At 46.7% G+C, this 22,810-nt stretch overlaps 2 protein-coding genes across 4 annotated transcripts; one reads left to right on the top strand and one right to left on the bottom strand.

Moving 5' to 3' along the window:
* Window positions 1–258: 258 nt before the first annotated feature.
* On the top strand, window positions 259–4,010 carry LOC123088674 (NAC domain-containing protein 62). 3 transcript variants are annotated; one of them, XM_044510908.1, is made up of 6 exons: window positions 259–914; window positions 2,164–2,427; window positions 2,546–2,734; window positions 2,846–3,130; window positions 3,235–3,328; window positions 3,438–4,010. In XM_044510908.1, exons 1-6 carry the CDS (start codon window positions 369–371, stop codon window positions 3,677–3,679), a joined length of 1,620 nt encoding a protein of 539 aa, XP_044366843.1. In that variant the 5' UTR covers window positions 259–368; the 3' UTR covers window positions 3,680–4,010. The 3 variants fall into 3 exon arrangements, with proteins under 3 accessions (XP_044366843.1, XP_044366842.1, XP_044366841.1); XM_044510907.1 differs by having other exon boundaries at window positions 260–855; window positions 886–914; window positions 2,546–3,130; XM_044510906.1 differs by having other exon boundaries at window positions 261–914; window positions 2,546–3,130.
* A 3,063-nt stretch (window positions 4,011–7,073) lies between these two features.
* On the bottom strand, window positions 7,074–10,440 carry LOC123088671 (1-aminocyclopropane-1-carboxylate oxidase homolog 1). The gene is made up of 3 exons (XM_044510905.1): window positions 9,827–10,440; window positions 8,474–8,795; window positions 7,074–7,475 (listed from the first exon to the last, which is right to left on the bottom strand). The coding sequence occupies exons 1-3, from the start codon at window positions 10,384–10,386 to the stop codon at window positions 7,269–7,271; spliced, it is 1,089 nt and encodes a 362-aa protein (XP_044366840.1). The 5' UTR covers window positions 10,387–10,440; the 3' UTR covers window positions 7,074–7,268.
* Window positions 10,441–22,810: the final 12,370 nt, after the last annotated feature.

Genomic DNA, 22,810 nt, shown 5'->3' with positions numbered 1-22,810 from the left:
CAACAAGTAGATACTACCAACAATCGTTAAGATTACCCTACATTTAATGCACGCGATACAACCTAAAGATACGACGCAGCGAGAGCGCATTTACATCGTTATCTCTCACTTTGTGCTCAAATAGATAGATTGTAGATGCCATCGAGGGGGGTTTGTAAGTTTTGGGAAACCAAAAGATTTTATTTTTATTTTTTGAGAAATTGGGAAACCAAAAAGTGAGAGAGAGAGAGAGTTGAAAAGGGAGGGGGAGTAGAAAAACCATCCATCCATTCACCACTGTCTTTCTTGCTCTGCTTCCCCTCTCCTCTGCTCTGCTCCCGGACAGTCAGAAAGAAAGAAAGAAAAGCAGAGTCTTTAGCCAGCCAGCGATGACGACGACCGCGGCGGGGTCGGAGTCGTCGTCCTCCTCCTCGACCCCGGCGGTGCTTCCGGTGGGGTTCCGGTTCCGTCCGACGGACGAGGAGCTGGTGCGGCACTACCTCAAGGCCAAGATCGCGGGGCGGGCGCACCCGGACCTGCTGGCGATCCCGGACGTGGACCTGGCGGCGGTGGAGCCCTGGGACCTCCCCGCCCGCTCCGTCATCAAGTCGGACGACCCCGAGTGGTTCTTCTTCGCCCGCCGCGACCGCCCCAAGTACCCCGGCAAGTCCTCCCGCTCCTGCCGCTCCACCGCCGCCGGGTACTGGAAGGCCACCGGCAAGGACCGACTCATCCGCGGACCCGGCCCGGGGGGCTGCAGGGGGAAGGGCGCCCTCATCGGCGTGAAGAAGACCCTGGTGTTCCACCGCGGCCGCGCCCCACGCGGCGCACGCACCCCGTGGATCATGCACGAGTACACCGCCACCGACCCAAACCCCCAATCCCAGTCCCAATCCCAGTCCCAATCCCAATCCCAATCTGCAGGCCCCCAAAATGTAACTTTTCCCCTTCCTCTTATCGTTCTGCTCTGCTTCCACTGATTTGATTTGATTTGATTTCAGCTTGAATAAGTAGAGTAGAGTAATTCTTTCTTTCTTTCTTTCTTTCTGCCATGCCATGGATGCCAATGTGTTACCTAGCTTGCTTATTGGCAACAAATCAGAAGATAGATACCAAGTTAGGGTTGCAGTCAGTCAGTGAGTCAGGCACATATAACTAAGTGGGACTAGTCAAATCAGATACAGTAGATAGATACTCTGCCTCTTGTAGCATCTCATTCAGCTGCTTGCTTCTCAATTATTTATACTACCTAGTATGGATATGGATATGATATGAATATGAATGTGCTCAATTGTTTTTCTCTGCTCTGCTTCCATCTCAACTTTACATAAGTGTTAGCAGTACCAAGCTATTTGCAGCCAGCAGTTAGGATATTTATTATCGGTTGTCAACTTTACATAACTCTAAGGCTGTCTGTCGAAATGTGTTCCTCTTTATTTCTTTATCTAGGGAGCAAAGGATAACTTAGTCCAACCACATCAGATCCTCTGCCTCTTGTACTGCTCTGCTCCAATTTCAGTTCAACTCATCTATTTTGTTTCTTCACAATTAGAATATTGCATCTCATTCACTTGCTCGTTCCTCTCTTCACTTTTATAAGACGTTGCAGACATTTAGACAGCGTGCAAAACAGCTCAATTTCAGCTGTCTGAAACGACTTATAAAAAAAAGAACGGAGGGAGTACTATGGATATGAATGTGATAGCTAGCTTAAATAGGTACAGTTTGCAGTCTTGACAGGATTTGAACACTAGGATAGGAGGACATAGCATACTTATTGGCAGGATGAATATGAATATGTGTCAAAATATCTTCTTCTTGTTTCCTCAGGGTTGCTCCTTTCTTTCTTCTCTATGATCAATATGAATATGAATGTGCTAGCTAGCTAGCTTAGCAGTACCATTTGCAGCCTCACCCTGTTCTTGGGCCAATTCTGCCATAACAATAGGGTTGGCCATACTTGCAAGACGATGAATATCCATTGTGCAGGCACAGTCAGTCAGTGTACCTCGCTCACTCCTATACAGGATTCCACTGGAAATTGTTTGTCAACTTGTCATAAACACTATGTATATTCGAATTTTGCCATTACAATAGGACAGTACATGCTTCCAAGATGATAAACTATGTATATATATAACCTGATGCCTCTCCAAATGTCTTCTTGTTAATTTGTTTCTTCAGGATAGCTTTGTTCTGTACCGCCTGTTCAACAAGCAGGACGAAGAGGCCCCGGCGCCCATTTCAGAACCCCCGTCCACGTCGCCTCCAGCCAATCCGCTGCTACAGCAAGCCGACGACACGGCCAGCGCCTCCATGGTGGAAGACAAGGCCTCGCCATCTGATTCGACCCAGCTGACTCCGACCAATGTTACTAATGATCACTCCTCCACGGCCCATGTTCTTGCAGCCACAGCCACCGGCGCCGCAGAGCAGTCAGCGGATCAGGTCAACTGCTTGTTTTCCCTTTCCTGAGTACATTATATTATCTTGAGCCTGTTCTCCTGTCTTTCAGTTGACTGAGAAATGTGTGTGTGTCTTTTCTTATCCATAAATTAAATTGCAGGATGCTTTTATGGCTTCGTTGGAGCAGCTTCCAGACATAGAGCTACAGGCCGAGCATCAGAGATACGATGAATTCCCTATGTTCAATTCCCCGATGCGTCCTTACACGGAGTTCCCTTTCATTGGCAACATGGGTGATGCGCAGCATGACTTCTCCATGTATCAGGACGGTACCATAAATCTGGATGACATCCTGCTCACTCCAGCCTATGACGAAACGGGCGCGTCCAATCCTACAGGCTCATGGACTCCTTATCCTGAAGATCTGTTGGACTCTATGCTAGAATCGGGCAGGAGCGACATAATAAATTCAATTGGCCAAGATATGGGCTCTATGGGGGCAGCACCCTCGGCGCAGCAGCAGCCCACAGCTCCAGTAGAGTTGATGGACCTGCAACAAGGGATTGCGGCAAGGAGGATCCGGCTTGCGTACGCTGTTGACAGGGCATCGGCGTCTCAGCCTATATTAGCTTGTGACTCGGAAAGCGAAGAAGGTGAGGGCGAATCAGCAGGCTGTAGCACAGAAAGTTCATCCAGCAACCATGAGGAGGATGATCATGTCAATGATGCACTTTTCCAAACTATGGTATGTATGGTTCAGACTTACCTTGAGTTATGTTTGAAAAAAGACTGAGAGCAAGTCTACTTATTAGTATTTTGTACTCATCATAATATGTCTGTCTTGCTCAGGCTGGAGATCTGATGCATAACATGGCTCCTGCTCAAGCGCTGCTGGTTTCTCCCGTGGAAGTTGCAGACAAGCTCCAGCATCTATCATTCAGTGGTACGTAATAAATAAGCCTTGTTCAATTTTGAAAGAGAAAGGATGGCTTAGTGCCCGTATGGCGAGCTGTGGCTAAGCTGAGGTGTTTGGTAAATTCGGTGCCGTGCAGATAACAGCATATTGGAACAAGAAGAAGATGGCAAGCCGCGTCGTGGAGCCGGTCTGAAGCAGAGGGTGAAGCAGGACTCGGGTCAAAACGGGCACGACCAGGACGGACTCGTGCGCAACAGTGGCTGCGTGCCTGGCCCTGGAGATTCATCTTCAGAAACCGCCGTGCGGAGGTCCCTGTGGGTGGCGCTCCTGGTGATGGCCCCTCTGCTTGTGCTTGTGTTGGTTGGTGTCTGGAGGTGACTGAGCTACCGGCCAGCCGGTGAGAACTAAACTAAACGGTTCCTCCAAATCATCATCGTTCTTCGTTCGTTGGTAGGCTCTCTCTCTCTATATATATATATACTTGTGTTGGTGTTGCTGCCCTGGGTGTGATGTATATACTTGACTTGGTGTCTGTCTGTCTGTCTGTGTTAAGTAACTTTAGGGTCTCTCTACCGTACCGTATGGAGTTTGTAATGTAGGCATCCCATTGAGATGAGATGAGATGAGATATTGGAGAGAGAAATGGAGTTACAAACTCTATTGTCTATGCAAGCAAATGAATGAATGGATGATGGAGTTATGTTAGCAACTCCATGACCTACTCCACTCCATATGGGAATGGGAGCAGAGCATATGCATATGCATATGCATATGTTAGTGCAGTGCATCTCAAGTTGAGTTTCTTAATCCTCAAGCACAAGTTTGAAGACAAGAGTGTATCTCAACTTCATTTTGAAAAAAAACAGCTGTTCAGTTTCAGTGATAACTGCAGGCAGGAGTGAGTGATGCTGAATGTTGATCGGATCCAAGCAGAGGTGTATTGCAGTTGCAGGCAGGTTGATTCTTACCGATGTTGACGACGATAGCGCTGGTCGTGGTCGCGGTCTGCATTCAACCTCTTCTCCCGTGCATTACTCTGTTTTTCTTCACTCACTGTATCACAATTTCAACCTCTGGAGCATATTTGGCTGCCTTCACAAAAGGAACTACGGATAAAGGGAAGCTACGGATAGTACCAACTTATTAGCTTGGTAATCTTAGGATTTAAAATCAAAAAGCTTAATGAGACGACACTTAGCAATGCCTCATAATTAAGATGAAATATATGCGTATTTTTTTAATACTGTACTATGTTGAATGCTTTATAAATATTGCGAAACTCAAACAAAATACAACAAGATGGGTATCAATATTCTTGCCTGGATTTTATAATAATTACCCGATTGTTGTCTATTCTTTATGTCTACCACCAAATTATATATGCTTCAATGATGTTTGAGTAGGTCTTGATAAAGTTCTTGCTACATGCAAATATGTTTAGCCACTGGGACACCAACGTCGCCCCTCGCCTCCCTGACGTCCACCGCCCCAAGGCACACTCTGCCGCACTTGAAGAATGTCACATGAAACATAGCCAAGAAGATGTCGTCAAGGCCGCTAGCGTTCGCTGCAGCTCGTCGGAGCGGCAAAGTCGCCGAGGACGTCGATATGATCATAAGAGCAACTCCAATGGAGCGACTCATTTCGTTCGTCGCCGTCTGTTTGGGTCGGCGCGGATATAAAAGGCGGTTCAACACGCGTCCGCTTTTCGTCCGCGGGCGACCCATTCCCGGCCCATTTTTGAGCCGGATTTGCGTCAGCGCAGACACGTGCCCGCTCGCCTTCTCTTTCCCCGGGCCCGCTGATCGGTGGCATAATGGCCTCCCCCTATCCAACAGCAACCCTCGCATGCCTTCTTCGTCGCCGACGCCGCCGCCCATTTTTGCCAGCGACTCTGCCAACTGTCGGCGGCTCCACATCCGCCCAACAACGCCGTCCACTCCCACGTCACCCGCCACCACCGTCTTGTCGCCGGATAGCCAACTGCTTCTACCCCTCACTACACAGCCGCCCCCGACCAAGAAGCCGCCTCGCCGCCCCGCCAGATCCTCACCGACACGCTCGTCGGACGCCGGCCCACTCGTCGGACGCCGGTAAGGCAGCTAGCTGGTTCGTGCATGCCGCGACTCCCTTCGCCGGCCGTCTCCTTCGTCGACGCCCATAAGTTGTTCAACAGTTTGCCAAGGTACAAAATGGACTCCGCCGACGAGTTCTTTTTTCACAATTTTCTTTGCGACTCCGACGATTCATTGTCCAATGAAGAGGAGGAGATAATGGCTTGCCGTGTTGGTCCATCACCACCTCAACAACCAGCGGCCATTGTTCGGTGGCTCCATTCCGGGCCACCTTCCGACGTTGAATCTCAACCGAGAGAGCGGGCATTTCCTTCTTTGGAAGGACTACTTTGATACAACAAACCCGTTGTTCAAACATCAAAAATTCCGCCGCCGTTTCCGTATGAGTAGGCATCTTTTCAACCGTATTAGAGAGGGGGTGGTCGCCTAGGATGACTATTTTCAAGTGCAAAGAGGATGCCGTTGGCAAGATTGGTTTTTCCTCTTATCAGAAATGCACTGCCGCCATCCGAATGCTTGCATATCCGTATAAGCGAGTCTACATGCCTAGAGTCCCTGTATAGTTCTGCAAGACTGTTATTGCTGTGTTTGGCCCTGAGTACTTGAGAGAGCCGACTGCTGAAGACACAACCCGTTTGTTGGCGATGAATGCCAGCAGGGGCTTCCCAGGGATGCTGGGTAGCATAGACTGCATGCACTGGGAGTGGAAGAACTGCCCTTCTTCTTGGCAAGGGCAGTATAAGGGCCATGTCAGGGCTTGCACTGTCATACTAGAGTCCGTGGCGTCTCAAGATCTCTGGATCTAGCACACTTTCTTTGGCAATGGCTGGATCACACAATGATATCAACGCGCTTCAACGCTCGCCGGTGTTTGCTAGGCTTGCCGAAGGCAACATCCCACCGGTGAACTTTACTGTCAACCGCCACAACTATGACAAAGGATACTACCTGGGTGACAATATCTATCCTTAGTGGACCACTATTGTCAAGACAATACCCAACCCAGAGAAGATGAAAAGATTTGCCCAAGAGCAAGAGAGTGCTAGGAAGGATGTCGAGCGTGCCTTTGGTGTTTTGCAATCTCGATGGGGCATCATTCAGTATCCTGCTAATACTTGGAGCATGCAGAAACTGTAGGAGGTGATGACTGCTTGTGTGATCATGCACAATATGATCATAGAAGACGAGCGCCCAGAACGTCTGTACGATCAAGGGTTTCAGTTTCAGGGTGAGAATGTTGTGCCTGAGCATGGAGGAGGGGCAACATTTGAACAGTTCACCCAATTTCATCATGACATGCGTGATTGGGAAACTCATGTGCAACTGCAAAATAATTCGGTTGAGCATATGTGAGCTCATGTTGGCAACCAATAGATGTATCTTTTTTTATTCGATTGCAAACTATGTGAGAACTATGTCAGACATTTTAATTTTATTTGTCTTGTAAAACTATGCTATTTTATTCGGTTCAAACTATGTTATTTGACTATATGTTTAAATGCAAATTCATCAATGCAAAATAGGCCGGCCAGCCGGCCACGCCGACACATATGGGTCGGCGCGTTGCGCGTGCTGCCGACCCATATCTAAAATAGGACGGACGATGGGCGGGCGGCTGACCAAACAGACAAAAAGCGGACAAAATCACCATCCGTTTGGATCACCCCATTGGAGTTGCTCTAAAGATACAATAAATGGACACGCATTAAAATTCTCAATAATTATTCAGCAAACCATACACCGCATCGATTATGAAAAGAAGATACATTGCACAATATCTCTTAAAATCTATAATTTTTTATGCTTCCACTGTTCCACATTATTAATGTCACCAATCACAACCTTATTCTAGGAGGATGTAATATACAGAATCCAACACCCGTTGATGTAATTTATAGTTTATACTTCTTCATGTATTCACCGAATATGACTTGCTCATAAATGGGCTTGTTGTCTTGTGCTAAAAGCTCCTTTATCGGCCCATATGGCCTATCAAGATCATCAGTGCTTAGAAAGCATGCAATTGAGATACGTGGCTCTACAGTTGGTCTTAGCACAACTCGGTGCTCCACGCTCTTGAACTTCCCGTTTGTAATAATCTGCACAATTTCAAAAAGGACAAATAAGAATTGGAATTCAAACAATCCATCATAGAGATCAATGATGGTGTATGGTATTATGGTGAGTAACAACATACTCCTTCTGTTCCCAAAAGTTTATCTTTCTAAACATTTCAAATGGACTACAACATACCGATGTATGTAGACATATTTTAGAGTGTAGATTCACTCATTTGGCTTCGTATGTAGTCACTTGTTGAAATCTTTAGAAAGACAAATATTTGGGAACAGAGGGAGTATATTTTAGTTAAGTATAGTTTAATTTATTAAACATTACTGTTTATGTCAAAAATAATATTGCAAATTTATCACGAATAAAATTATTTTTATGATAATTAAATTATTCTTAGATTTTAAAATTGTGTCAAAACCGTCCTTAAATCTTAAATCACAAATAAAGACCAATTTACAAAAAATGACATCAACAACTAGAATACAAATATGCATGTGATTGGTCCAATATCAATTGGTAATGTCATTTCTTATTAAAATTTCTATATTTACTAATAGTTTAGAGTTTACGCACCATTTTAATATAATTTTAAAATTAAAGACTAGAACTTGAGACAATGAGAGATTGGGGAATATATTATTCACTCTTATATATATTTTTTGAAACTTATCACTGCACGGTAAAACCGCTATCCAGTCTTATATATTATAGCTCTACTAGTAGAAAGGGAAACGTCCAGATTTCACAAAAAATACTAGTACCCATAAAATATGTAATTTTTATATTAGCTTAGATACACATATACGGATAGAATTGTATACTAACAATAACAATAGATTATTTTAAATATTATTTATAGATGAATATTGTAAGCACAAACATAGAAGATAAGATAGTTATTAATTTATGATCAGGAATAAATAAATAGTTTAACAAAATAATAGAAATATATATTCCATATGAGTAAATTTATAAATATATAATTAATGTATAGAAAATTGGTTAGCTGAAAGTGTGACAGTACCTGCGTCATGTCAGCAATATTGGCCAGCAACGCACCCTTGACCGGAGGAACATCAATCCAAACACCTTGATGAAGAACTTGAAGGCCGCCGACACTATCTTGGAGGAGCAAGGTGAGGAACCCGAGGTCAGTATGCTTGGTCCCACCCATGGTCAAATGTGGCTCGGGACATATCGGGAAATAGTGACACGCCATTGACCTTGCATTGAAGCATCTTGTGCTTGCTAGATAATCACTTGCAAGACCTAAAGCTTCCGAAAATAACTCAGACAACTTCATCACAACTCCATCGATGCCTTCCATGTACTCCTTCACTTCTTCTCTGTACACTTTCACAATGTTATCAAAAATATAATTTTATCTCTATTACAAACAAAAGCACCGTTAGCTTCAGTTGGAAATGATGGTTCGTTCTTGTTACTTGGCAGGTCATCAGATACTGTGTTCTATTCGGCTTATACCGCGTCCCTCTCGTGACCTCCCTCCTCCCTCTCGCGACCCTAGGGCGTCGTTCCCCTCCTTGGAAGCGTCGGTATGGACTGCTCTCCTCACTTCCCCTTCCCCTATGTCTCCCGGGCGAAAGCCCTAATTTTGTTAGGCGGCGGCGGCGCTCACGGCGCCGTTACCTTCTTGAAGCCGCTGCTTTGGGAACCTTGGGGTTGGGTGGCGCTTATGGGTGGTGGGCGACGACGGTGGTGCGGACCTATCCTAGCATGGATCTACGTCCGTTGCTTGGAGATGGACTCGCGTAGGTGGAGGTCGTCGTTTGGCGTTGTGGTGGCGTCCATGGCGGAACACCTGCCAAGGCTCGCGTAGGTGGAGGTCGTCGTTTGGCATCGTGGTGGCGTCCATGGAGGAAGACCTGCCAAGGCTCGCGTAGGTGGAGGTCGTCGTTTGGCGTCGTGGTGGCGTTGATGGCGGAGGACCTGCTAAGGTTGACACCTCAATCTACTCTGAAGATGGACCAGTGGAAGATGGCGACGACGACACATATGAGCGCGTCGGACCGGTTTGTGCCCTGGACCCGGTAGATGGCTCGGTCGGGGCCTCCGGCTTTAGATGTTAGGCGTAGGTGAGAGGTCTGGGTATGTGGCCCGGCTTGCACCCCTTCATCATATGGATAGGAGTAGCGGCAGATGTTGCCAAGATGACGGATTCAGACATATTATTGTTCGTCCTCAAGAATAATCAATAAAATGGCCGCATGCTCTCCCAGATGCAGAACCCAGGGGTCATCCTCTTTTCTAAAAGAAGCTTCAGTTGGAAATAAATATTAATATTTTTCTAACATGGGATAACTAATAAAAACTTAGTGTGTGAAGCTAATTATATATTAGATAGTGGAGGGATGACCTGCAGATTTGTGGTATTTCTTCAAAGCTTTCGGGGTCTTGTAGAGTCTTGCAAGATAAGGTATCTCTCCAGTCGGCCGGAGTTGCTGCGCTGAGATCTCCATGAAAGCTGAAGAAGTTAACCTTGCGAGAAAAGTCGCGCGAGTACCACTTTGCTTTCTCCTCCTGAGGAAGCTCATGGAAAGCTCGGACTGCTCTCTGGATTCCCTCCATGACGCCAAGAGGAATCCCATGGTTCACCAGCTGAAAGAAGCCCCATGACTCTGCCGCGCTCCTTATCTCCTCCACGATCTCCTTTCGACTCTCCGAGGAATCAGTATCAAACCCGGTAAGATCGATCACGGGGAACTGAAGGCTGCGAATCTTGTGAAGATGCTCGTCGTCTTCTTCTTCTTCTTGAGGGAGGGAAGAGCTGAGAAGATCCTCTGGAGGGTGTATGAACATGGAGGGAAGCTTGGTGACACCGGCGTCGACGAGGCCTTTGACGCCGGCTTTGCTTTCGTGGAAGGCTTTGATCTCCATCTCACGCTGGCTGTGATCCACCACAACTGAGGATGCCATGGTTGGTTGGTTGGTTGGTTAAGGTTTGTTTGTTTAAGCAACAACAAGTTTGGTTGCAGGTGGTAACTTTAGATTGCTCTGTTGCTCTGCTCTATTTATACTCACATGGAATAGGAATTTATTTATTCATTTGGGAGGATTAATGAGTTCAAGATAAGATGAGTGAGACCTGTGTTGACCAAACACAGTGTTGAAAAGGGACGGCTCTGTTAATTTCTACAGCTTCTGCCACAATCTTCTCTACAATTTTTCTTTTACTTCTAGACGAACTTAACCATCATCTTTCAGGACTATGCAAAAAAATTCTTGGGTGAAAGGAGATGAACATCATCATCATATTGACGAACCCTGCTGCCCGTTTCGTCTGATTTTCAAACAAGGGTACCTTGTAGTATTCAACAACACTGTTACTGATGATTTCTACACCTACAACTGATGCCTTGGTTTGTTTGTTTGTTTGTTTGTTTGTTTAAGCAATAACAAGTTTGCTTGCAGGTGGTAACTTTAGATTGCTCTATTTATATATACGCGGAATAGGAACAGGTTTTGATTTGTCTACCAGTTTATTTGAGAGAATTGATTAATGTTTTGAAGATAGATGAGTGGGACTTGTTGTTTACAAAGTTGAGTGTTTGAAACGGACGGCTCTGTCAATTTCTACCTACACCTACTCCCGCCCCAACAATCTGTGTGCAATTTTACTTCTGTTTTTCAACAATCTGTGTCTGCCGTCGCTATTTGGAGAAGAAAATGATCAATGATCAATGATCAATGTGTACTGCATGTTGCGTACAAAGTGATTGACAGGGAGGCACACGGTGCGCCAGTTAGAAGATGAGGATGGCGTCAGGGTGATGGATATACTGTCGAAAGATGGAGCTAAATTTGGCCAAGTGTTTAATTTGTTATAGTCAGGTTGCTCTGCTCCCAATCATTTGGAAGTTTTATGAATGTCCCCATATTGATTCCATCTTCTGTCTGGCTCAGATGATGAAGATGAGGAACGCGAAGCAGACCTCGTAGATCAGACCATCCTCACTGCATCATCCGGTATCCTTTTTTCTACTACATTTTCAGTTTCACTGAGGTAATTGTTACTGCTATTAGCACAATTTGTTGTGTCGCGATTTCCAAGTTCCTTGCATCTAGCATGTCAAAGCTCATTGTTTCATCCTCGACATAAAAAAACATAGTTTGTGTGATATGCCAATGATATCAATGATAATCAATACCGTTTACTTATTCACAAAGCAGTTAAGCTGATAGACCAAGCTGGTATCAGTGTGATAAGCAAAAACATCAACTTTGCGGCAGCATGCATGTTTTGGGTAATCAATTGAGTTGCTGTGAAGTATAAATGGAAAGTGAAAATTCTTGATAAGGTAAACCCAGGCGCATGATTATATACCTATCTGATATGCTTTTAGACTGTACCTGGGTACTAAACCCAACTTAAATGTACCCGAGTATACGCAAGCGTGCGCATAATATGCGCGATGGATAGCTCATGGTTTGTTCCTGTACCCTTCTAGCTAAATGGATAGCTCACGGTTCTGTGTACCAGAATATGTATAAATTTTCTAGGGGTACCCTTTTTAACTCTGGATAAGCAACAGAAGTGCTCAACATCCTTTATACATAACCCTGAACACTCATGGTCTCTGTTGTTATGTCATACATAACCCTGAACATCTTGAGAGAATTACAGAAAAAGGCTTTCGCCCTGCTTTATAAATAAAGCAACGATCATCAACACGGCGATACAAACGCATGCCCCCACACACGCGCACACCCAAGGCATGATACATAGACGCTGAGCGCAACACCACCACCCCTATCTATGAAGAAATGAAGCCGCATACGACGAACTGTGGACTCCAAGGTGTTGCCTTCAGGAAGGATACGACACCGGAGCGCCGCCACCGCCTGACCCGAGGGTCAGAGTTTCCCCTGGAGCAACACAATGGGCAATGAGAGCCGCGACGACCTTTAAGAAGGGAACGAGCTTCGCCGCTGCCAGTCCATCCGGGGATAGAACAGATTTTCACCCTGGTCAGCACTCACCGCCACCGAACGCCACACCCCGGCCCACACGGCCATGGCAGCCGAGCAACACCCAGCCACGGGCTCTGCCCATGAGCACCCGGCTACCACCACCAGAGCCGCCGCCCCGGCATCGAAGACCAAAAACGCCACCTCACCCGAGACCCGCCGCTACACCAACCAAAGAGACGAGCGGAAATGCTTGGCCTTTCGCACCCCTGAGCGCCCCCCAGCGCCGAGACCCAATAGGCTAGCCAAAACTGGCCACCATCGCCCCGTCCTGCAACACCGGGCGCGAGACGAGCTCGATCCTGCCGCCGGGCACGAGACGAGCGCGGTCCTGCTGCCGGGCGCGAGACATGCTCGGGCCCGCGGCACCGGGCGCGGGACGTGTGATGGACCGCAGCTGGGAGCGGGCCAGCCCTACGAGGCAAGTAGAGCCCGGACGACGAGGAGATGAAGCAAGGTCGAAATAGCCTGACCGCAGACGAGCAGACGCCGGAGAAGCCGGTCGCCGCCGCGGGCAACGCAGCCGGCCACCGTGTAGCCGCCGCGCCACCGGAAGGCCACCACCCGGACCTCCCCGCGCTACCGCCCATGGCCAGAGCACCAGCCACGCCCCGCCGCTGCCCCAACCCGGGCCGCCTGTCGAAAAAGTCGCATCAAATCCGGCCGGCACGCCCCCACCTCCACCAGCTCCAGCCCATCACCGGCCCCGACCGAGAGGAGAGGGCGACCGAGCCGGAGCCCGTAGAGAACCAGAACCGCCCGATGCAGCCCGTGACCAGATCCGATCCACCGCCGCACCCACGGGCACGCAGCTGCCGCGCCGCCGCCGTTGTCCACCACATCGCCGCTCGCACGTTGCCGTCGGGAGCCACCGCCGCCGCACCGCCAGGCCCTGCGCACGCCCGGCGCCGCCGCCAGAGCTGGCCGCCCCGCACCGGTCACTCCCGAGCGGCGGAGAGAGGGGGGGCCCGCCGCCAGCCATCGCGAGGGGCTTTGCCCCAGCGGCAAGGGCGGGGGAGGGTGGGGAGGAGGAGAGGAGGAGAGGAGGGGGGAGCCACGCCGCCGCCCGAGTCGCCCGCGTGGGTGGGGGGGGGGGGGGGGGGGGCGACGCGGGGGCTAAGGGGGCCTTGAGAGAATTAATGAGTTGAAGATAAGGTGAGTGGGACTTGCTGTTTACAAAGTTGAGTGTTTGAAAGGGACGGCTCTGTTAATTTCTACCTACACCTACTCCCGCCCCAACAATCTATGTGCAATTTTTCTTGTCTTTTTCAACAGTACTGTATATATGTGGCACACAGCTTGCATTGGTTTGAATCAAATCCACCAAGTTTCGACAATACTGTATATATGTACGATTCTCTCAGTCTGCCTGCATACCTGCAATTTTACTTTTTCCTACTTCTTCTTCACCAAGCAACCACCAAATTTTCTTGTTTAACTGAGTATAGCCATCTGGTGTCGAAGATCAAGAGGTACCTGAGTGATAGGGTTGTTATTCCTGTTAAAATTCTTTGGGAACAGAATAGGGTTGCACATTGTTTAGCGAATTTTGATAGATATGGTGATAGCACAGCCTATTGGTTGGGCCAACCACCCCATGCATCAGTAAGTTAGTCGCTGAAGATTGTAACTATCATTTTGGAATAAAAACCCTATGATTCTTTGCAAAAAAATGGAGTGGGTGATTTTCTCGGACCAGACGCCAGTGGATTGGACTTGGACTGGCCAGCCCACACAAGTCAACAATTTTGTTCATTACTATATAGTACAAGGCCTTGTTACACGGATGAGTAACGGGCCTATCTTGGGTTGCTCCTTCTCGTCTTTGGGTGAGGCCCAAAATATTTTCTCAGTCCCATTCATTCATATCCAATGCTACAGTAGCATCTCTGTTAAAAGAACACGCTTGCCTATTCTTCTTGCAGGAGATAATGCAAGTCTATCTGTTTTATATACTACTAAAAGCACAATGCCAATAAAAAATAGAGAGATAAGTTAAAATCTTACAATAATCAGTGGCGGGTGGGTGCCCGCCACTGATGCGGATATAACAGTAGCGGAAGGTCGGTGGTGGGCGGACCTAGGTGCCTCGCCGGCCATTGTTGGGCTTTTTGCACCCGCCACTGCTAGGTATTCCTGCACTAGTGTTAGGCCCTCTCGAAGAAGTAAAACCCTACGTCCTGCTTGATTATATTGATGATGGAGTATCGAGTACAGGTTGATCTACCTCGAGATCGTATGTTGCCTTCAAACCCCAAGGCTGGCACTAGTAGAAAAATGACCTATTGTCCCGGTTCGTAAGGGCCATTTGTCCCAGTTTTTGAACCGGGACTAAAGTGTTGGTACTAATGCCCTAGACCTTTAGTCCCGATTCTTACATAAATCGGGACAGATGGGCCTCCACGTGGCCGGTGCGGCGAGCCCAGGCAGGAGGCCCTTTGGTCCCGGTTGGTGGCACCAACCGGGACCAATAGGCATCCACGCGTCCGCATTTCAGGTGCTGGGGTTTTTGTTTTTTTTGAAAGGGGGGGGGGGGTTAGGGGGTTTTGGGGGGTTAATTTAGGTGTTTCATATATTGTGTTAGCTAGCTAATTAATAGAGAGAAGTGTCCTCTCTTATCTCCGTGCTTGGTCGACGCTACGCACTATACGTATAGAGAGGACTAGACACGCTAGCTAGTAAGCAAATGAAGGAAACAGAAGATCGTCATGAACATATGCATATAGAGAGAAGTGATATCGACCGCCTCTCCTTCTCTGAGAGATTGGTCGAACAACAAGTTCTCGTATATGTATCCGACGCTACGTACTGGCTACATATATACAATATAAGTATCTCTTACAATATAATCTCCTAATTAAAAACGAGCTGATTAGGGTCCATATGGTATTCTCCGTCTTTAGCGATCACGTGGTCAAGAAAGAATGCCGCTAATTCCTCTTGAATTCCTCGCATACGATCTGGTGATAGGAGTTCATCCCGCATCCGAAATATCTAATTTGAAGAAGGGGGTCAATACATATATATGAATAAATGAAACTGAACACAAATGATGGTAATAAAATAAAACTGTGAATATTATTATTTACGCACTTCATATTGTTTGTCAGAGTAGCCCCGCTCACAGGTCGTGTGACAGATGGACTCGCAAATGTAGTATCCACAGTAATCATTCCCTTGTTCCTGCCACAACCACTTTACAATAAACAGAGGTCAATCAAACTGATAATTAGCAAGCATGCTAAATGGTATTGATGAGACTAGCGCTTGAATCACTAGGAGATGCATGGAACATGCTACTATAGTACTTACTTTCGGGTGTCTAAATTGCAGCTTCTTCGGCAGTCCCGGAGTTTTTGAGGTGAATTTTTTCCAAACCCTGCCAGACAAAGAAAACAATTACTTGATATCAGGAAATGAACAAAAAGTTGCCGATATGGTGTAATAATGATCGATTTAACTTACTTCTCTAGAATTTCAGTCATGTCCGCATACTCCTTGGGATCTTTTCTTCTCGAGTCTAAGACGGTTACTAGTCCCTACTCAAGCTTAATCTCTAGGAGAATATAGTGAAAGCTGCGCACGCATGCATAAATCATCAATTACGTTACTATAACCTCGACTAATAAGGGAAACCGAATATGCACAAGACAGTAACACTCACTTGAATTCTTAAGGGAAGAATATTATAGCTTTGTTTTGATTTAATACAAACGATTGTAGTAGCTTGGCCTCGGTATCTCTGGCCTGAAATTTAACCATATATGCATCTATGAGATTTGTGTTAATGAACCCAATATCACCGATTTGTCTTTTCTTCAATTCGGCGATCTTCAATCTACATAATATAGTGAGGATAATTAAAAATACATGCAATGAAAGAGCTGACCTATATATAAAGACTTAATGACAGAAGTAGTACTACTTACAGGCAGTAGCAAGTGATCATTAATTTATCGAGGGCCTTTAGATTGAAAAACGCGAAGAACTCCTCAAATGGAACATACAACAGTTCAATTCCAACGAAGTCATGCTCCTCTCTGACTCTCAGCGTCAAAATATTCGTCCCCTCAGACTCTCTGCAGGTTTTCATGTACCAATCATGGAATCTGAACATCATCGTTGGTAGAGATCTTTCATCTTTGACGAAAGGCTTCCCGTACACGTATTTGTGTTCGTTCACCTCCAAGAAATCATAATGTACATCGCCGGGCAGGTAATCTTCAAGATTGTTATAACCGGTCACCATCCCGCCCGAAACATTAGCGACGATATCGCTAGACACCTGGAGCGGGGGGAACGATTGGTTCGCTTGTTTACCGAGTTGGGCAACTTTTTTTCCAGCTCGTCGTTGACCACTGATAGTACTTCCCGACCGTGACGCTTCCATAAATGACTTTGTAAGAATGCGCTCATAGTTGCCTTTCGTCGGAGACTTTGGTGGTTTCTTCAGGGCAGCCAGAGTACGCTTCACTTTTACCGGATCTATCTTCTCCTCCGGAGGTGGATGTTTCTTTGCTTTCACCCCTTCAAAGAAGTTCTTCACTTCGGCTTGCACGATCTGCGTGTTTTCCTCCACGGTCCTCTCGTATGGTAACTTCTCTAGAGTCTTGAGAGAAGGACCGTATTTGTATTGCCTCCCGGCTCTAGCTGTGCTGCTAGACGCCGGAGCAGACGAAGCGGCTGCTGCTGTCTTTCCTTTCTTACGAGGCGGAGGAGAAGTACTACGATGCACCAGAGCAGCCGGAGCGGCGGCGGGTCTCTTGATCCACCCTTGTTGACGAGGCGGAGAAGGAGGAGGCTGGCTGCTCGGGCGCGCCGGCACAGGCGGAGAAGGAGGCGGAGTGCCGCCACACGCTGGAGAAAGAGGCTGAGTGCCCTGATCACTCACCGGAGGAGGAGGCGGAGGAGGAGGCGGATTGCCCTAACTCGCCGGAGGAGGAGGAGGAGGCGGAGGCATCCAGTTTGGAAGGTTGATGAGCTCCTTCCGCCATAGGCATGGAGTCTTCAAAGAAGAACCCAGCCGAATCTCCCCTTCACCCGTAGGGTGGTCAAGCTCAAGGTCCTCAAATCCGTTTGTTATTTGATCCACCATCACCCTAGCATATCCTTCTGAATCGACTGGCCGTGGTAGGTTGCGCCAGGTTCATTAGGTAAAACAGAACCAACAACCGCCTTGACTTTCAATGTCATCATCTCGCCATAAGGTGGCAATGTTGAGACTCCATGATAGCATCCACGGGGTAGCTAGTAGGAGCCGTGAAGACATGCTCCAGCTGCTAAGTCTGCTCGGTGGAAGCCACGCTGCTTCTCCGCTGAGATGGCGGGGTAGCTTCAGGGGAAGCTTCGGCAGGTCGTTTGCTGCAATCTGCTTCTCGTTCCTCTAGCCCTTGTACCCTTTCGTGCAGTGCCTGCAGTTGGCTATGCTCCACTTTCTTCCTCCTGTCCTGGGTTTTGTAACCCCCTGCGTCCGGAAACCCAACCTTCCACGGAACGGAGCCTGGCGTGCCTCGTGTCCGTCCAGGATGCTCAGGATTCCCGAGGGCCATTGTGAGTTCGTCCTTCTCTCTGTCTGGAACGAACGTCCCTTACTGCGCTTTGTCGATATACTCCTGAAGCCTCGTGACGGGTATTCGCAGTTGCTCTTCCGTCCAAACGCACTTCCCTGATACAAGGTCCAAGGTTCCGCCAACGCCGAAGAACCAAATCCGGCAACGGTCTGGCCAGTTCAATGTTTCTGGTTCGACCCCTTTAGAAATCAGGTCATTCTCTGCCTTGTCCCACAAAGGTCGGGCTTTGAGGTAGCCACCTGACCCAGTGCGATGGTGATGCTTCTTCTTCGCAGCATTTTTCTTGTTTATCGCTGACATCTTCTTACTCTTTTCTGATGTCTTGTGGGCCACAAATGCGGGCCAGTGATCTATGATCTTCTCATACTTTCCGGTAAATTCTAGTGTCTTTTCTTCGTCGACAAACTCTGTTTTCAGCTCATTCTTCCACCTCCTTAATAGTTCTCCCATCTTCTTAAGAGCATGAGACTTGATCAATTGCTCTTTAACTGGTTTCTCCGGATCCTCCTCTGGCGGTAGGGTGAAATTTGCCTTAAGCATTGTCCAAAGATATTCTTTCTGCAAATCAGAGACATAAGACACCTTAGGGTCTTCATTCTTAGGCTTTAACCATTGGTGGATACTGATCGGGATCTTGTCCCTAACAAGAACCCCGCACTGAGCATGAAATGCATCCCTTGTCCGGATGGGTTCAATCGGCTTGCCATCGCGCGCGATTGCTGTGATCTCAAACCTTTCATCCGAGCGCAACTTTTTCTTTAGGCCTCGTTTCCTTACCGAAGTTCTGCTCGATCCGGAGGGCTAGAGAAAAGAAGAAAGACGAGAGTTAATTAATATGTGTACATACGAAAACAATGAATGCATCAGTTAGCTAGTTAGCACATGCTTAACTAATATAGATACCTGGCCGGACTCGGTTCGGTCACCGGAGCTGTCATCACGGTCTCCTTCTTGTACCGGCATTGGGTCACCGGAGCCATCATAATCATAGTCTTCTTCTTCACCCTGTCCTTCCAGACCATCGGTGTCGTTGAGAAATGAGAAGACGGCATCACTTCCTTTTGCGATTATGTCCCCCAACATCGCTTCTGTTGCTTCGTCTCGGGGGTTCTCCATAGTTTCTGCAAATATTTACAACATAGCAATTATTATTCAAACATGACAGATGGATATATTAGTGGCAAACATAGAACTATCTAGCTAATCACAATAAGGATTTGGGGTGGCCTCGGCAACGCTTCAAGGGTTTGGGGTGGCCTCGAGAGAGTTTGTCGGGTGGGGGCGCGGTGGGAGGGGGGTGGAGACCAACATCATTTTTTCTAGGGTTTGGGTGTCCTCGAGATTTTTGGTCGAGCGAGAGGGCCGTGGGGTGCTCCCGTGGTATAAATTATCGTGGTCGAGAGGGGGTATATATATCGACCGCCCCTCATGTCAAAGTTACCGGGGAGGGGGTTATTTTGACAACGAAGACATATATACATGGGAAGGGGGTATATCGACCCCCCTCATGTTGAAGTTATCGGGAGGGGGTATATCGACAACGACATACCCGACAAAAAATAAGAAGACAAAGAAGAAATAAAAAGAGGAGAAGAAGAAAGGAATAGAGGAGAACATCGAAGAAAAAAAGAAGAAAAAAAAGAGGAGAAGAAGAAAGGAATAGAGGAGAAGAAGAAAGGAATAGAGGAGAAGAAGAACTTGTTTTTCTTTCTTTTTTCCTCTTCTTATTTATTTCTTCTCTTCTTCCTCTCTTCTTCTTTCTTCCTCTTCTTATTTTCTTTTTTCCTATCCTTCTTTTTATTCTTCTTCCTTCTTAATATCACTTAGCAACTTTTGCAACGATAGGGGGGGGGGATATGCGCAGTCTGCATGACAATATTCTTTCTATGGATAAGCGGCGTCTCTCCGAGAATGATGTGGCGTACCCGTTTTTCGTGGCCAAGGTGCCAAAGGGCAAGGGCTTTGTTTATAGCACCATCGGGGGTATGATCGTCCTGCAGTTTTATGACATCTTCACTATGTTTAACCTTCATCCGCTGCACTACACCTTCATTCGGCTATTTTCGCTCAGTATGGAGATGCGGATCATTAGAGACAAGACCCCAGACATCATGATAGTCGACCCCTTCTACATGCGTGTCAAGATCTTGGGCAGCGCCGGGGATCGGCAAGTCGCGAGTTCATACCTTGAAGGCGTCATTCTGGCGAACCCAGATAAGGATAACTTCCTCGTGCCTTACTTTACCGAGTAAGTCATCCCCTGACCGCCCCGTAACATATGATTTCTCAGATTTTGATTGTTCTTTTTTTTCTAACATTACGTGTTTTGTGCAGTGACACACATTGCACACTCATCCTCTTAAGCCTGCAATATTCCATGGCCACGTATTTCGACTCGGACCGTCAGTCGAAGAAAGACTACACAAATATCAAGAGAGTTCTTGATGATGCTCTCCCCGGCTACGCCAAATCTGGAGGCACCTTCAGGAGGCCAATTTGTAGGTATGGCAAGCACGTGTTCACCCACATAACGACGTTCCCCTGCGTCAAGCAACCGCCTGGCGGTCAGAAGGATGCCTACTACGCCCTCCATCACATGCGGGCGATCGTACGAGACCATAATCACCTTCTGCTACCAACTAATCTCAAAGATTGGGCTGCACGCTTGTCGGCAATCCAGGACGCGGACATCAGACAAGAATTCTTTCGCATCCAGTCGGAGTTTGCGGAAATCATCTATCAAGATGTCCTTCGTACCTCGGGGCAGTTCTACCTAAAATATCGACCGTCCAATAGTGAAATAGATACAACGCTACAAATGCAGGCTGCCAACGACCGCACATTCATGACCATCATGATAGACGGCGGCTTCATCCATGCTCCGGTCCCTGAGTCGAGTCGAAAGTATTGATGCTATGTAGTTCTGAAATATCGATTAGCTCATGTTGTAATTAAACTTTAATGAACTTGTATGTCTCTTTAGTTTGGACAGTCGTTCCACTTATATGTAATCGATGCTATTTATTAGTAGGACCATGAATCGTGCTATTAATGTGTTGCTTTTCTCTTCCGATCATTTTGTTGCATACTTATATATTATCTGTGAATTGCTACTAACGTTTTATTTGTCTAGTGCATAGAGATGCCATCGCATGTCGTCTACAAGGGTAAGGTTTCCGGAGTCTAGGACGACTGGGAGGAGTGTTGGAGACAGGTTCACCATTTCAGCGGTAACAGTTACAAAGGGTACACCACTAGGGCGGAGGCGGAAGCTAGATACGCGCGCTATCTAGCGGGAGAGAGGAGGGAGCGGTGGAGGAACCGGATGAAAACCAGATTCATCGCGATGATGCTCATGATGACCGCAGCTCTCTTCTATGTGATGGTAGTTTAGATAATCGATATCGACTTTGTAATGTGACGACAAACTCGGCTAATATGATGAACTTTGCTAATGTCTCGAGACCTATACTTGGCTAATGTTTGAACTTTGTTCGCTATTTCGAATTTGGAGACTAATATGATGAAAATTCTATTGTGTGATGTTTACATTCTGTGCTGTAACGTATTTTGTAACCCGTGCAAATACCAGAAAAGCAAAAAATAATAATTCCTAATATTCATAGTAGTGGCGCACCATATTGAGAATTAGTGGCGCACCAAGGCTAAATACCAGTGGCGCATTAGGGGGCATAGTAATGACGCACTTGGGGGCACATGTGAAAGTAAATATGCCCCCCTAGGAGGCATAGTAATGGCACACTGTTGGACATAGTAATGGCGCACTATATGGTGCACCACTATTATCTGGAATACTAGTGACGCACCAAAGGTGCGCCATTACTATTTGTTACTAGTGGCGTGTTAATAATGACGCATCTATAGTGCGCCATTAATAGCAAAAACAGGTGCGCCACTAACATCCTTTTTTCTAGTAGTGTACCACTCCCACCATTCCACAATGTAGCGTGTGTAGATTTTTTTAAAGTCAAACTTTATAAATTTTAACCAAGTTTATAGAGAAAAAAACCTATACATCTATAATACCAAAATACATATCATTACATACATTACAAGACGTATTTTCATGTTGTACATTTTTGGCTGACTTTTAAAAAAATATATATGCACTACATTATGAAATAGGGAGAGTAGTAATTTGCCCTTGAATATCGTCTTCTATTCTCGGTTGGGGCCATCAACACATTGATTGCTATGACTTTTATTAACACTTGATTAATCTGCATAAGTGGATCAGAGCAAGGAGAGGGGGGATCTCAAAGTCTCACGGTCTACAAGGGGTCGGGGTGCCGTGTAGATTTCCACATGGCACAATCCAGGCACGACCTTATCCCAGTCATTTTCTTGTGAAAATATTTTGATTGCCAATGGAAATAGCCGCAATCTTTATCTAAAACGATACCCATGTTGTTCCTGTGCGCGATAAGATAACCCAGTCAATGATGGAGGTAGTGTATCATAGAATGAGTTGAGTTAATGATGATATATAATAGTGGAGTCGAGTGAATGTATATATACACACACGTTGCAGCCATTTACATGACAAGGATGGAATGATGTGTTTGTGGACCAATGTTGGGTGTGCTACTTGGGAAAAAAGAAAGGTAACCCTTTCACGATACAAAATGAAAAGATCCAATTCATCTGCTGCATTCAACATGATGAACAAGAGCAGTGTTGGGGGACATGCATAACAGATAGGCCCATGAAGGGTCAAAGATCATAAAGCACAGGGTCCACATATCAGATGGGCCCAGAGCATCGCTCGGAGAATCGACAAA

The sequence above is a fragment of the Triticum aestivum genome, chromosome 4A (genome assembly GCF_018294505.1).
Source record: "Triticum aestivum cultivar Chinese Spring chromosome 4A, IWGSC CS RefSeq v2.1, whole genome shotgun sequence".
In the NCBI taxonomy this organism is placed as follows: domain Eukaryota; kingdom Viridiplantae; phylum Streptophyta; class Magnoliopsida; order Poales; family Poaceae; genus Triticum; species Triticum aestivum.
This window is presented reverse-complemented; position numbering and strand designations above follow the sequence as displayed.